The following is a 12,099-nucleotide window of genomic DNA, read 5'->3' on the forward strand; positions in this document are numbered from 1 at the left end:
TGTTTTCATATGTGGTTCAAACCCTAACCCACCAAGGGCTGTGTTCAAGAGCATGTCTACACCCCAAAGGAAGTCCAGTTCTACAGAGGAGAAGGGGTGGTTAGGATGAAGGGAATTTGAAGAGAATACGTTTCCCTTTGTGCATTGCCCCCTGCCTGCAGATCTCCTCCTGGCATGTCTACCACCTGGTTTGCCATTACCTTGCAGTGAAATAGGAAGGGCAACTTTCTCTGCACAGCCCATGTTCCAGGAGGTCGTGTCTCACAGATGCAGGAGGATACACCTATATTGATTGTCACCGAACAGGGCTGGTGTAGACAAAGTGCTGTTGTTCAGTGTCCAATGGTGGGGCCTCAGGGTGGTCCAGACCAGACCAGCTGTGGTGCTTTTCTCAATGGCTATTCCCTCCCCTACATTGCACGTGCAATGCTAGGTTTTGCACCTTGACTAGCTGCTGTGTTCGCAGCCTTGGAAGTGGACATCGCCAGTGCTGCTCTGAGAGAGCCATTGGCCTGTGGCTTACGAGAGGGAGGGGGAGCCGTGTGAGTCATTCTTTTGTCCTGTTTGATGGCTGCACTGTCCTTAACTCTCTTAGGTCTTCTCCCCAACTATCCATCCACCCTGCCATTCCCATCTGCCAACACTGATCTAGTCCCCGTGCTTAAGTTGTCACATGCTGAAGAAGAGGGCGGTGAGTCTTGTCTCTCTTTGTCTGGTTATTGTATTTGTTTTCCAGCACTGTCTTCATGAGTCCTCCATGGAAACTCTTGCAAGTCCTACGCTTGCAAGCACCATGTGATTGCAATAACCACCTTCTGTAGCAGTAACTCAGAAACTGCAGGTTGTTATCTATTCCCACCTTTATGCAAAAATACACCTGTGACCGGGCCATTGTGTTGTTACTTGTTGAATTCTTGCAATGGCACAGAAAATATAGGGATGTCTTTGCTGTGTCGGTAAACCCCACCATATCCTTGGGATCAGCTGATTGATGGGACAGACAAGTGGGAGTGATGTGCAGAATAAAGGGCATGATTGTCTAACAGCTGGGGGTGCACGTGGTGCTCAGGAGGAGTGGATAGGCTCCTGGAACAATATACAGTGACTGAGCTGATGAGTAAGTGTATGGCTTGGATAGGCACTGCAGGAAGGTCACAAGGCTCATGGAGGAGTATGGGAATGTAATAGTTGTGTCAATGTGCAGGATGATGTGTGACTGGATGGAGGGTGGCTGGGTGGTTTCAGAGGTGCAGGGCTGGAAAGATAAGGAGAGAGGGCACCTGTGTCTGGAGAATGATGGGAATGTGCAGGTCAGTGTGTAGAAGGGTTGAATGACTGGCTGTCACAGCACAGTGGCTTTACAGCAAACTGTAAAGGTTGGTGGGTAAATATCAGCTAAACTGGAATTGAATCCAATGAAGGTGGCACAAACCTCCCTCTAGCTCCTTCCCCAGCTTCTCTGATGGCCCACTGAAGTAGGGCACAGAGAGATTTGCAGGGATGTCTCCAGAAAGCATGTTCTTTCCCCGTTTATTTGTTAGCTTTTTGGGTGACAGACTCTTTGTTTCTCCTGTGCCCCACACCCTGTGTCTGCTCTAGAACATTTTGGATCTGTTTTCCAGCCCCAGCATCCATTCCAGTAAAACGAGCACCCTGTTTTCTAGTGCAGCTGCTGCCACACAGGCCCCTGTGCAGTGGCACTGCACCTTCAGGCAAGGGATCCCATGGTGCACTGGGCAGTGCAGCCAGCTCACCTGCCCTGGCTTCCTTTGTGCAAACAAGCCAATGCACCAGCTGGGCAGCTCAGTGTCACGTTGACTAGGCTGGTGCCATTTTCATCAGCTGCTCCAAGAATCAAAGCTGAAGGTCCAGTGTCATCCTAGAAATGACCAGGGACCTAGTCTCATGCAGCTTGGTCAGCAAGCCCAGTGATCGGTGTACCCTGTAAGCTGAGCGTTTGGGTGGCCGCTCAGGAGGGAATCAGGTGCCACCCAGCTGATTAGCTGAGTGCCTACAGCCACCCACAGCAGGCAGCATGTGTTTCTATTCGGGGTGCACATCTGCAGAAGTCTTGGTGCATATAACAAAATTTATTCCACCCATGGATGTAAAAAATTGGAACACTGCCAGTGACCCCATCCTCCTGGCCTTATCGCCCGGCCCTGCCTTTTCCTGTGGCCCTTCTCATGTGGCTGGGGTTGTTTTCCAGGGCATGAGGTTCATGACCCTGAGTATGAGCACGTCTACGCCATGGAGGACTACGAAGCGGGCCTGGAAGCTGATGGGACAGAGAGCAGCATGCCAAGCGATGGTGAGTTTCTGTCTGAGAGCTCTGAGGAAAACAAGACCTGCCCACGCATTCAGTGGTGATGGTGTGGGGAGCAGGGGAGGAAGGGGAGCAGAGAAAAAGAGGCAGCCTTGGGTTCATGTGGTCTTCTGCCTTGCTAACCTGGTGGTCAGGATCTGATAAAGTCAGGCTGTTTGAGTGATTCTTGCAGGGGACTGGCTGGCACGTGAGGCTACACAGCCTCTCACTTCTGGTTCTAGGCCCAGCCTGGCCCAGTGGAGTTGTCACTATCTGAAGGATGTTTGTTAGCCTCGATGAAATGAGTGGCTGGGCATCTGTCCATTTCTTAGTGGACGGGCACCCACCAGATACAACCACAGCCCTCACAAGTTGTGCAGAGAGATGGAGCAACACTTCTGTGGCATTTCAAAGGGGCCCAAAGCTCCCAGAAACTTGGCTGCCTTTATGTCCCCATATGTCCCCACGCAAGTTGCCCTACAATGCCCTTCTGAAGTAGCTCCCACCTCGGCTACTCAGAAACAGCCATAATTATATGGCAGTCACATCACAGTATTACTGCGATGCATGGGGTGTGTAGTGTCATGCTTATAACTTCACATAAACTGTGTTGCCAAACACATTTTATCTGGACAGTACTGACTGGCAAATTGAGTTTTCAAATTATACCTTACAAGGCATGTTTTGTTCAAAGATTATTATAATAATGCACAGGTTGGGAATATAGGAGTATATTCCATCAGACCTCTCCCCTTTCAAAGCCACCATAGGATGGCTGACCTGAAAGCAGCAGGTCAGAGCCCACTTTCCCAGACAGGTTCTCTGCTACCGTGTTTTTCCCTCCCTTGTTATACGCACACCATCTCCATGTAAAGTTCTCCTATAAATCTCTGGTGCAAAAGCTTGGAATCTGAGCCTTAATTTTGTTTAACTGAATCAACAGAGGAACATTCTTAACTCTTAAAACTCTGAACTTCCTGTTAAAAAGATGTGGCTCAACTTGCTTGATGGTCCACACGACTGCATGTACCATTCTTTATGGCAGAATAATTTTGTTCAGTGGTGTCAATTTCTTGCTCAAGAAAGCAATAGGTTGTTACTTGTTTTTTTCCCTCTCTGTATCTGTGTAGCTTCTAACCCAGGGTCTGATGCATCTGTTCACAGTTCAAACCCTTTATCAAAACCTGGACGATCTAGAAGAGGCTTTTCAGACAAGATTTTCTTCATCTTATTAGAACCCTCTTTTCATGCCTTTGTCCATACAACTGTGTTAGACTTTGTCTTTTTACATAGACCTGTGGTTGCCAATACAATGTCACTGAATTCCCCTTCCCCACCCTATAATAGTTTGTCAGACCAATAAATGATTGGATCTGCCTTTTTGTTTGGGGCACAAGCCAATTTACTGTGGTTTCAACTTTCAAAGGTTCCAAGGATATTTGAACTCCCCCTACCTGGGTTCCAGATAAGGAACTCTGGATGTTCCAGTTTGATACGTAGAGGCTTTTCTGAGTAGGCCTGTCTTTCTGAGCCTTGACAGCCCATTTCTAAGGGGATCTATCTGTGTTCAGCACACTGTAGCCAAACACTGCAATTTCATTGACATAGGCCCTTGCCTTGCACACTCCTGTGAACCATATAACACTTGTTTGACAAGCCTCTGAGGGGTGACCCGTGCATTAATGAACCCAAACATTGTGAACTGAGCGCTATGTCAGTGATGAAAGCAGACTTCTTCTGTGCAGCCTCATCTATAGGAATCTGCCAACCATCTCTACCAAATCAAAAATATTTGAGATATTTAGCTCTGCTTAAGTTACTGAGTATATCGTCTCTTCTAGGTGTAGAGTAAGCATGTGGTACTGTGATCACAGGAAGTCATCTATAATCAGCACAAAACTTTACCGTGGTATCTCTTTTTAGGGACCAAGACCAGAGGGGATGCCCAAAAGTGTCAAACTCTTTGCCCCCCAGGTCTAACATGCTTTGTATTTCTATACAAATTTGTTCCTCCGTCTTGAGAGTGGGTCCCCATAGGGTCTACTGGGAGATGGCTGTGGTCTTTCTGTAATGATTGTGTGAGTCAGCCAAGTGTGTCTTCCCTGGCTTTTTCGAAAACATGGTTGTGCAGCACACCCAACACTTCATCCCTTTCCACTGGCATAAATACACTGCAGATATCAATGCTTTCCAGAGCTGAATCAGCTTGGCATTCAACCATTAAATTACTGAGGAAGAATGCCCCAATTTCCCCTTTCCACAGAGGTGTGATGAATGCAAAATGTTTGTGTCTGCTGTTCACATATAAACTGCCAGCCTCGGCTGGCTCCTTTCCGTCCCTCTCTAGCTGTTCTTTATTGGGTGGTCGCCCTGGATTCTGAAGGGCAAGAGACATTCTAATGTGTTCTGATGGATGTTTTGGGAGGTAGGATGTCAGAGCAGATTTCTAAGCCCCAATCTCTTTTTCTCTCTCAGCCCCAGGGAACCTAATCAGTTGGTCTGTTCTCTTTTTTTCTCCCAGCCGACCCGTGCAGCTTGCCCCTAGACGAGGGAGATTGCAACAGATTCACACTCAGGTGGTACTATAACCAAAAAGTTGAAGAGTGCCGGCCTTTCATCTACAGCGGCTGCAGGGGGAACCTCAACCGTTTCTACACCAAGGAGGACTGTGATCTCCAATGCAGGCACCAGGCAGATGCAGGTAGGGGACCAGCAGTGCTGCACTCCAGGTTGTTCCTACTCCATTGCCAGCAGAGCTAGGAAAGTAAATGTCTCTTGGTGCTGCTTCAGCCCAGGAAGTAGTGAAAAGAGGAGCAGGCTGGAGCAGCAGTGTGTTTAGATGCTGGGGCAAAGGGGTCCTGACTCCCACTTGTCTGATTTCACTGCTCTTTCCTCTCTTCAGATGTCCAAACTGCTGCTGACAACACATCAGCTGGGAAGACGAATGTGTAAACTGCCCTGGTTTAGTGGGGTTTCCATGTCCAAGGGGGAACTGGCCAAAGGGAGAGAAGACCCCACCTGCCCTTTGAGTGAAAGACACTGACAGGCTCTACAGGGGAACCAACCCTAGGCCTGCCCCAGGTCCCAGCTGTGGATGGTGCATTTGCTCTGAGACTCTCGGCACTGCCATCTTTGCTCCCTGCTGTGCTGCTCCCCGTGCCAACTTGCCCGGGGCAGAGCCGTGGTGCTATTTTGTAAGGAGTAGTTGTGCTCCTCTTGGTTCTATTTTATGTTATTGTTGTTTTTAAATTAAGGTGAAATTTTTATCAAATGGGGGGAACCTAGAACCTCTCTAAAAATCCAACGGCTTGGAATTAGAGCTTTTTATCTTACTGATGCTGACTACAAACACACACAATGCATATGCTGGATCAAGGCAGTTCTGATTGCTACTCGCTTTGTTTCTGGTTCCTGGGCCTGTGGGCCTCTGCTTGTGAAATGGACTAGCCAGCCGGAATGTCACCTCACCAAAGTGCTCCTGTGGAACTGGCAACCCCCTCCCTCAGGGATCAGAGTGGTGACTGGCAGCATAAATGCACAAAGCCCCTGGGCTCAGGGCCAAACTTCGTATGATGGTAATTCTCCAGAGGGGAGAACCTTGGCTTCCTGGTACAAGCTGCCCCCTCCCCCTTCCCCAGGCCCAAGAAATGCTCCTTTAGTGCAGTGCTTTCACTTCTCTTGCTATTTGTGTTTTGTGGGGGACTCGTCGGGCTGGTGGCTGTTCCACCTTGGGGCTGCCAGAGTGATAGAACATACAGGCTGTGCTTTCCTCACCTATATCGGAGAGGAGGAAACATAACTCATTTGGGCAGTCCATCCATCTTAGCCATGCAACCTCACAGCTCGAAAGAGAGTGACCAGATGTCAGTTCTCGGGTTCGAGGAAGATCCAGAGCCAGATGTGGAAACTCTCTTCTCTAGAAGCAATTCCTCCATTCTCAGCTGAACTCTTCTCTTAGCTATGTGTCCAGAAGCCCTCTGAGACAATCGTGTCAAATAGCAAAATATGGCCTTACTGTTTTGGCAGTGGAGACCAGCCTCTTTCTGATGGCCCACGCATTTCCCTCTGGACTACTAAGAAGTCTGTTCTGCTCCAAAATGGCATTTGCCAAAGGAAGGATTCTGGCTGGTATCTCAAACTTCCATGCTCCATTTGTCATCATCTCTGTCTTTTTTTCAAACATGCCATTTTATAGTAACTAAGGGTGGTGGGAGGGAGTCGTTAAAGGCACTTTCCCACTGGCCTCCACCAAATGCTGGGGTTAGCTACATCTCCCATGTGCTGCGGGAGGGATAGCTTAGGGGTTTGAGCACTGGCCTGCTAAAACTGCAGTTGTGAGTCCTGCCCTGGAGGGGGCTATTTAGGGATCTGGGGTAAATAAGATTAAAAAAAAAAACTGTCAGGGATGGTGATAGGTCCTGCTGTGAGGAAAGGGGACTGGCCTTGATGACCTCTGAAGGTCCCTTCCAGCTCTATGAGATAGGTATAGCTCCATATATTTGATGGCTGCAAACCTACAGTCAGCAAAAAGCAGCTGGGAATTACATTAACACCTGGCCCCCTGGGCTGCCCAGGCAAAGGCAGTTTTACAGATGTCTCTGGGAATATCCTGGACCTCGGATTAAAGAAAAGAAATCAGGGTGTTGTAAATATTAATTTTGGATTCCAGACAAACTCAGGTCAGGATCACTTTCAAATTTCACATCATGTAGGGACTTGGGGTTTGGAAAATCAGGATTTTTTATTTAGTTATTAATTGAATTAACCTCTCAAGTTCCATGCCTGGGGCTTGATCGGGAGTAAGGCTGTAACATTTGTACTTGTTGTGCCACTGAGTGGGGTAAATACAGCTGAGAAAGAGCAACAAACCTGTTAAGAGAAACATTCTCTACATCCCCCCACCCCCTCCAAAAAAAAAAAAAAATCAGTTGAAGAAGTTTCACCTTAATCCTGAACAGTAATCAATAGTCTCAAGCAATGGCAAGAGCATTGGAAGAAACCTAAACAAAGGCCAGAGCATGCTTAAGTGTATATGTGTGCACGGGTGTGGAGCTGGCTGAGTACTGCACATTGATCCACACCCATTTTAACAAAGCTTTTATTTAACCTAGCGGTGCTGAACCATATTATGAGAATTATCAGGGAACTATTGAGGATGGTGCTATGCTATTGTACGTTCCTGCCATCGTACAGTGTTTAAAAAGCTTTGTGAAGTCTGTTTGCAATGCTGGTTTTATACCATCACCCTTCCCCTGCAAAAAATCACCGTGCCACTGTTGGATATGCACGGGCGCTTTCAGTTGTGTAAAGTGATGATACAAACCTCCCATTGTCTTTACACAGCTCTTCTGAGAAGGGAAGCGTGGACAACAGTCCCACCTGAAACCACGCCAGTGGGGGGTGAATATAGAATACCTATATATTGCTGCACTTTGTGTGTGTATATGTATACAACGTGTCTGAATGCAAGAGAGGTGTCATTTACAGCTGCAGTAATTAGAATCTGATGCAGATGATCACTAACAAGGGAACACCCTGGGCTGAAACATCGGTAGTCAGATTTCACTGACTGGACAGAAATGAGGGAGCCCCTCGGTGGCTCTCTAAGATTGTTTCTATAGTCATCTGGTCATGTTCCTGTGGAGTGACTTGCACCTGGTGTTACCAGTCTGGATACAAAGTGCCTGGCTTTGTGTGGCCGACTCGCTATTGAAAGGCTGCCTGGCTGGAGAGCGCAGAATCAGAACTATGCAGAGGAAGTGACATGTCTATGCAGCGCCGTCGTGATCTCACTGCATTTACTGTGGATCTCCATTTTGACTACAGTTCCGACTCTGGAAGACTCGTGTCTACCACTGTATTTTCTGGGAATGGCCCATATACGTAGTAACGCTGATGGCAGTTGGATGGGCTGAGCCATTACTTGTGATATTCTTTCCAAAAGAGAGCATAGTTCTGAGGTCTTTGCTCTGCCACAGGCCTCAGGAACCTGCAATATACTGGAGTTGCAGATGTGCCATGTCCCCGGCCCAGCCGGCTGGAACGGTGCGGTAATGCCTTCAGCAACCACCTCTGAATTTGTCAGGCTTAGATCCCCAAAGCGTGGGTGTGAGTGAGAAGCCCTGTTCCGGTGATGGGCCATAGTACAAGAACCTTGTTAATCAGATCTTTCTCCTACCCAGCTGAGGGCAGACCTACTGTCAGCCTGCACGGATTGCTCACTCCGCTGGCGTGCCTGGGGCAATGCCCAGTGCTTTCACGGGTATCCAGCACACTGCCGCGTTCCATTGACGCTCTTCTAGGACCTTTCAGCTTTTCCATAAAGGTCGCCTAGAAACAGCAAGCCACCATTCTCCTTACCTCTGAGCCTGCCTGACCCTGCTGTGGGTCGTTGCTAAAGGTGAACCTGCCTTGCCAGCATGTTCCTTGCATCTTTCTTGGGGTCGTGTTTGTCAACAGCCGGGGTGAATTTCACTTCAGTGTCACGTTGCCACAGTTGTGAGAGAGGCAAAATTCCCACCCTGCCTGACAGCAGCAGCACCGGCAGCTGCCGGGGGCAAGGTGGGAGGGAGGCCCAGCTCCCTGCCCCTGAAAGGGGTGGGGCCAAGAGAGAAAGGGGTGGGATTTAAGGCAGTTAACTCTGCCCCTCCATGCTGCTTCAGAGCTGCATGCGGAGTGGCAGCACAGTGCTCTGTGGTGTTCCAAAGGGACCCAGAGCTCCAGCTGCCACCGCAGGTACTTAGGCAATGGCAGCTGGAGCTCCAGGCCCCTTTACCCCTCTCCCCCCTCATTGACGGGCCTGTGTGAGAGTGACAATAGGAAGGTTGCCTGCCTAGATTCAAAGAAGGGTCCCAGCCTCCTGCCCTCTCTTGCTTTGGCAGCTGCTCAGTCTGCTAGCTATGGAAACAAAGCCGGCAGGTCAGTAGCACCCTCCAGAGTTTGTTACTGTCTATCGCTCCACTTGCTCAGGTGCACACTGTACAAGGCTGGTTGTTATGCCTGCTGTTGAGGTGCTCATGCAGAATCTAGATGCAAGATATTGTGGGTTATTTTCATGTTGTCAAGTGCCTCTCATGACATATGGTGCAAAAACTCAAAATCTGGCAAATAAAAGTTTGTGGTATCTCATTCCTGTTGGGCTCACCAGTCTGTCAGCGCAGAGCTCTCCCTCCCTGCCACAGAGCCTCTTGCTCTGTCCAGCCCTTTTGGGGTTTGACCTGTAACAGACAGGAACAAGGACGTGCCAAGACTCCCAGCTGCCATTAAAGAGTCCCAAGAAGGTGTTCCCAATTTGATGCGGAAGCCTGAGCTTGCTATTATGACTGGCTGAAAAGTAGTGAAAGCCCTCTGTCTGGGATTAGGAGCAGGCGCTCGTCCTCAGTCAGCAGCAGCGAAATAGCCGACAAAGCCTATCATCGTTCAGAATTCAATGGATTACAGCCAGACCAGGGACTGGGCCTTACAGCAGCAAAATCAAATGACAATTGTCCCTTTAACTGGTGAGCATCCCCATTTTAAGATAAGTGGGAGAGGATCTACTTTTCTTCACAGCCTTTCACCAAGCTGAAATAATTATTTTCCACTCCAACTATCCCAACATCTGCTTGGAAAATAACACAGCAAGGCACAGATTATCCAACAAATTCTTGGAATGTATTGGAGATAATACTTTATTTCAGAAGGTGGAGAAAGCTACTGGGGAGAGGCTGTTCTAGATTTGATTTTGACAAATAGGGAAAAGCTGTTTGAGAATGTGTAGGTGGAGGGTAGCAAGTGAAAGTGAAAGTCATCAGTAAGTGGGCAAGAAAGATCCAGGAGCAGTAGGCAGGTTGGGGCACGGCAGCTGAGGCGGGTTGGGGCAGGGGATGGTTTGGGGCTGAAAGGGGTTAAGCCTGAGGACAGGAAGGTGCATTTGGGGCTGAGAGGGGTTAATCCTAGGGATGGGGAGCAGGTTTGGGGCTGAGAGGGGCTAAGTCCGGGGATGGGGTGGGTTTGCAGGATGGGGGGGTGGATTTGGGGGCTGAGGCAGGTAAAGCTTGGAGATGGGGATAACAACTTGCTAACTTATACAAATCATTGTGTGTGTGCTGCTCTTAAAACAGAGGTGACAAAAATATGGTTTGACGTTATTTATAAAGGAAAAAGCAAAGCCCAAGTGCATAAATAAAATGTCCTACATACTTAACACTCCTGAGTAGATGGGAGGCAGGAGCCAATGTCCTGAAGTGGCAGGGTTCTTGGGGGAAAGGGGCTGCTGACACCAAAGGACTGGAAGGCCGGGGTTCTTTAAAGGGTAACCGTCGATGTCTGTTGGCCTGAAGTACAACTAACCTTTGTTCTTCAGGCTGTTTACAAAATCCGTCTAAATCTTTTTCGCTTTGTTTTGACAAACACAAACTTAAATTTATTTTTCTTTATCATATAAAAAGCCCCAGCTTCCTAGTGCCATGATGACAGCACACCCCTGTAAATGTGTGGTGCTCACATTCTACTCTAACATGAGCCAGCTCTTGGAACTTGCCTTTCAGTAGCTAACTAATGAATTCAATCTTGCATTTGAGAGCAATGCTCCAATAACAAAGAACTAGGTAAGCTCCCTCCTTTCATTTCGTGGGGCCCAAGGTGAGGTCAGAATTGAGACTGGTGCAGCCTTATCTTTGGAGCACAAGCAAGGACTTTCCCTGCTCCTCCAACAAGCCTGCACTTCGTAACCTCCTCCCTGCACACAGGCTTCAGCCCCCAGGCTGTAAGAACACTACCCTTGTTGTCCTGGGTTTCTTGCAGAGAAAGCCAGAGAGGGTGCCATCCCAAACAACAGTGCCCCAGGCCCAAATGCCCTCCTGGCCAGTGCCCTGGGTGTGGGGCCCTGGGCAACCCCCTGTGCCACAGGCCCTGCCCTCACCCTGATTCCCTTCCTCAATCAACCGGGCTGGAGATTACCTGGAGCATGTCCCATTGGCAGATGGCAGCAGCAGAGGGTTGCTTCCCTTCAGTCTCCTGCCTCCCCTCTGCACTCAGGCAGGCCCCTTTCCATTGCCACGGAGAAGCAGCACTCAGCAGGCTGGGAGGCCACAGTAGAGTGGAGCAGGCAGCTGCTAGCACCACTTGGTGGGGGTAGGATGAAGGGAGGTGCCCCCTGCTACTGCTGCCACCTGCCCCCACCAGCAGTGCCCTGCCCCAGCTAATCCTTCCCCCTCTCGTCCATAGGACAGCTGGGGTGGCCAGCGTGGGGCCCCCAAAAGTACCAGGCCTGGGGCAGCTGCCCCACCTCATCTTTTGAACAGTATGGCTCTGCACCCAGAAAACTACCAAGTGGAGGCGTCTTTGCTACGCATTTGGAGTGTCTTTACAGTTGCAGCCAGCTAACCAGCCAGCACTGCACCATGGGCCCACTCCTCACTGCAGTACTTCTTGCTCATATGAGGGATAGCTCAGTGGTTTGAGTATTGGCTTGCTAAAGCTGGTGTTGTGAGCTCAATCCTTGAGGAGGCCATTTAGGGATTGGGGTAAATAGATGTCAGGGGTGGTGCTTGGTCCTGCCATCTTGGCAGGGGACTGGACTAGATGACTTCTGAGGTCCCTTCCAGCTCTTGGAGATGTGTGTATCACCAAGCATGTGACTTACGGGGCCCACAAATCAGCCACTGAGCCATCAGTCAGGACAGGAGAGCTACAATGCTAAGGGGCTCTGCACATGCCGTGTCACTGCAACTGTGGCTGTGTACAAGAGTTCCAATGCTTCATATGAATCAGTGCCCTCAGGCTAATTTTAGCTGCTCTGCCAGGCCCGTTGC

At 49.2% G+C, this 12,099-nt stretch overlaps 1 protein-coding gene across 1 annotated transcript in view; it reads left to right on the plus strand.

Annotated features, from left to right (window-relative positions):
- Positions 1-9,427, plus strand: part of COL7A1 (collagen type VII alpha 1 chain) — a 110,507-nt gene extending 101,080 nt beyond the window's left edge. Inside the window, exons 115-118 of the mRNA XM_075005943.1 lie at positions 596-691; positions 2,210-2,311; positions 4,827-5,006; positions 5,208-9,427. Of these exons, the coding sequence (XP_074862044.1) occupies positions 596-691; positions 2,210-2,311; positions 4,827-5,006; positions 5,208-5,257 (428 nt within the window). The 3' untranslated portion in view covers positions 5,258-9,427. The remainder of the gene's footprint in view (positions 1-595; positions 692-2,209; positions 2,312-4,826; positions 5,007-5,207) is intronic.
- The last annotated feature ends 2,672 nt before the right edge of the window (positions 9,428-12,099 follow it).

Source organism: Carettochelys insculpta, chromosome 11 (genome assembly GCF_033958435.1).
Source record: "Carettochelys insculpta isolate YL-2023 chromosome 11, ASM3395843v1, whole genome shotgun sequence".
NCBI lineage: Eukaryota > Metazoa > Chordata > Testudines > Carettochelyidae > Carettochelys > Carettochelys insculpta.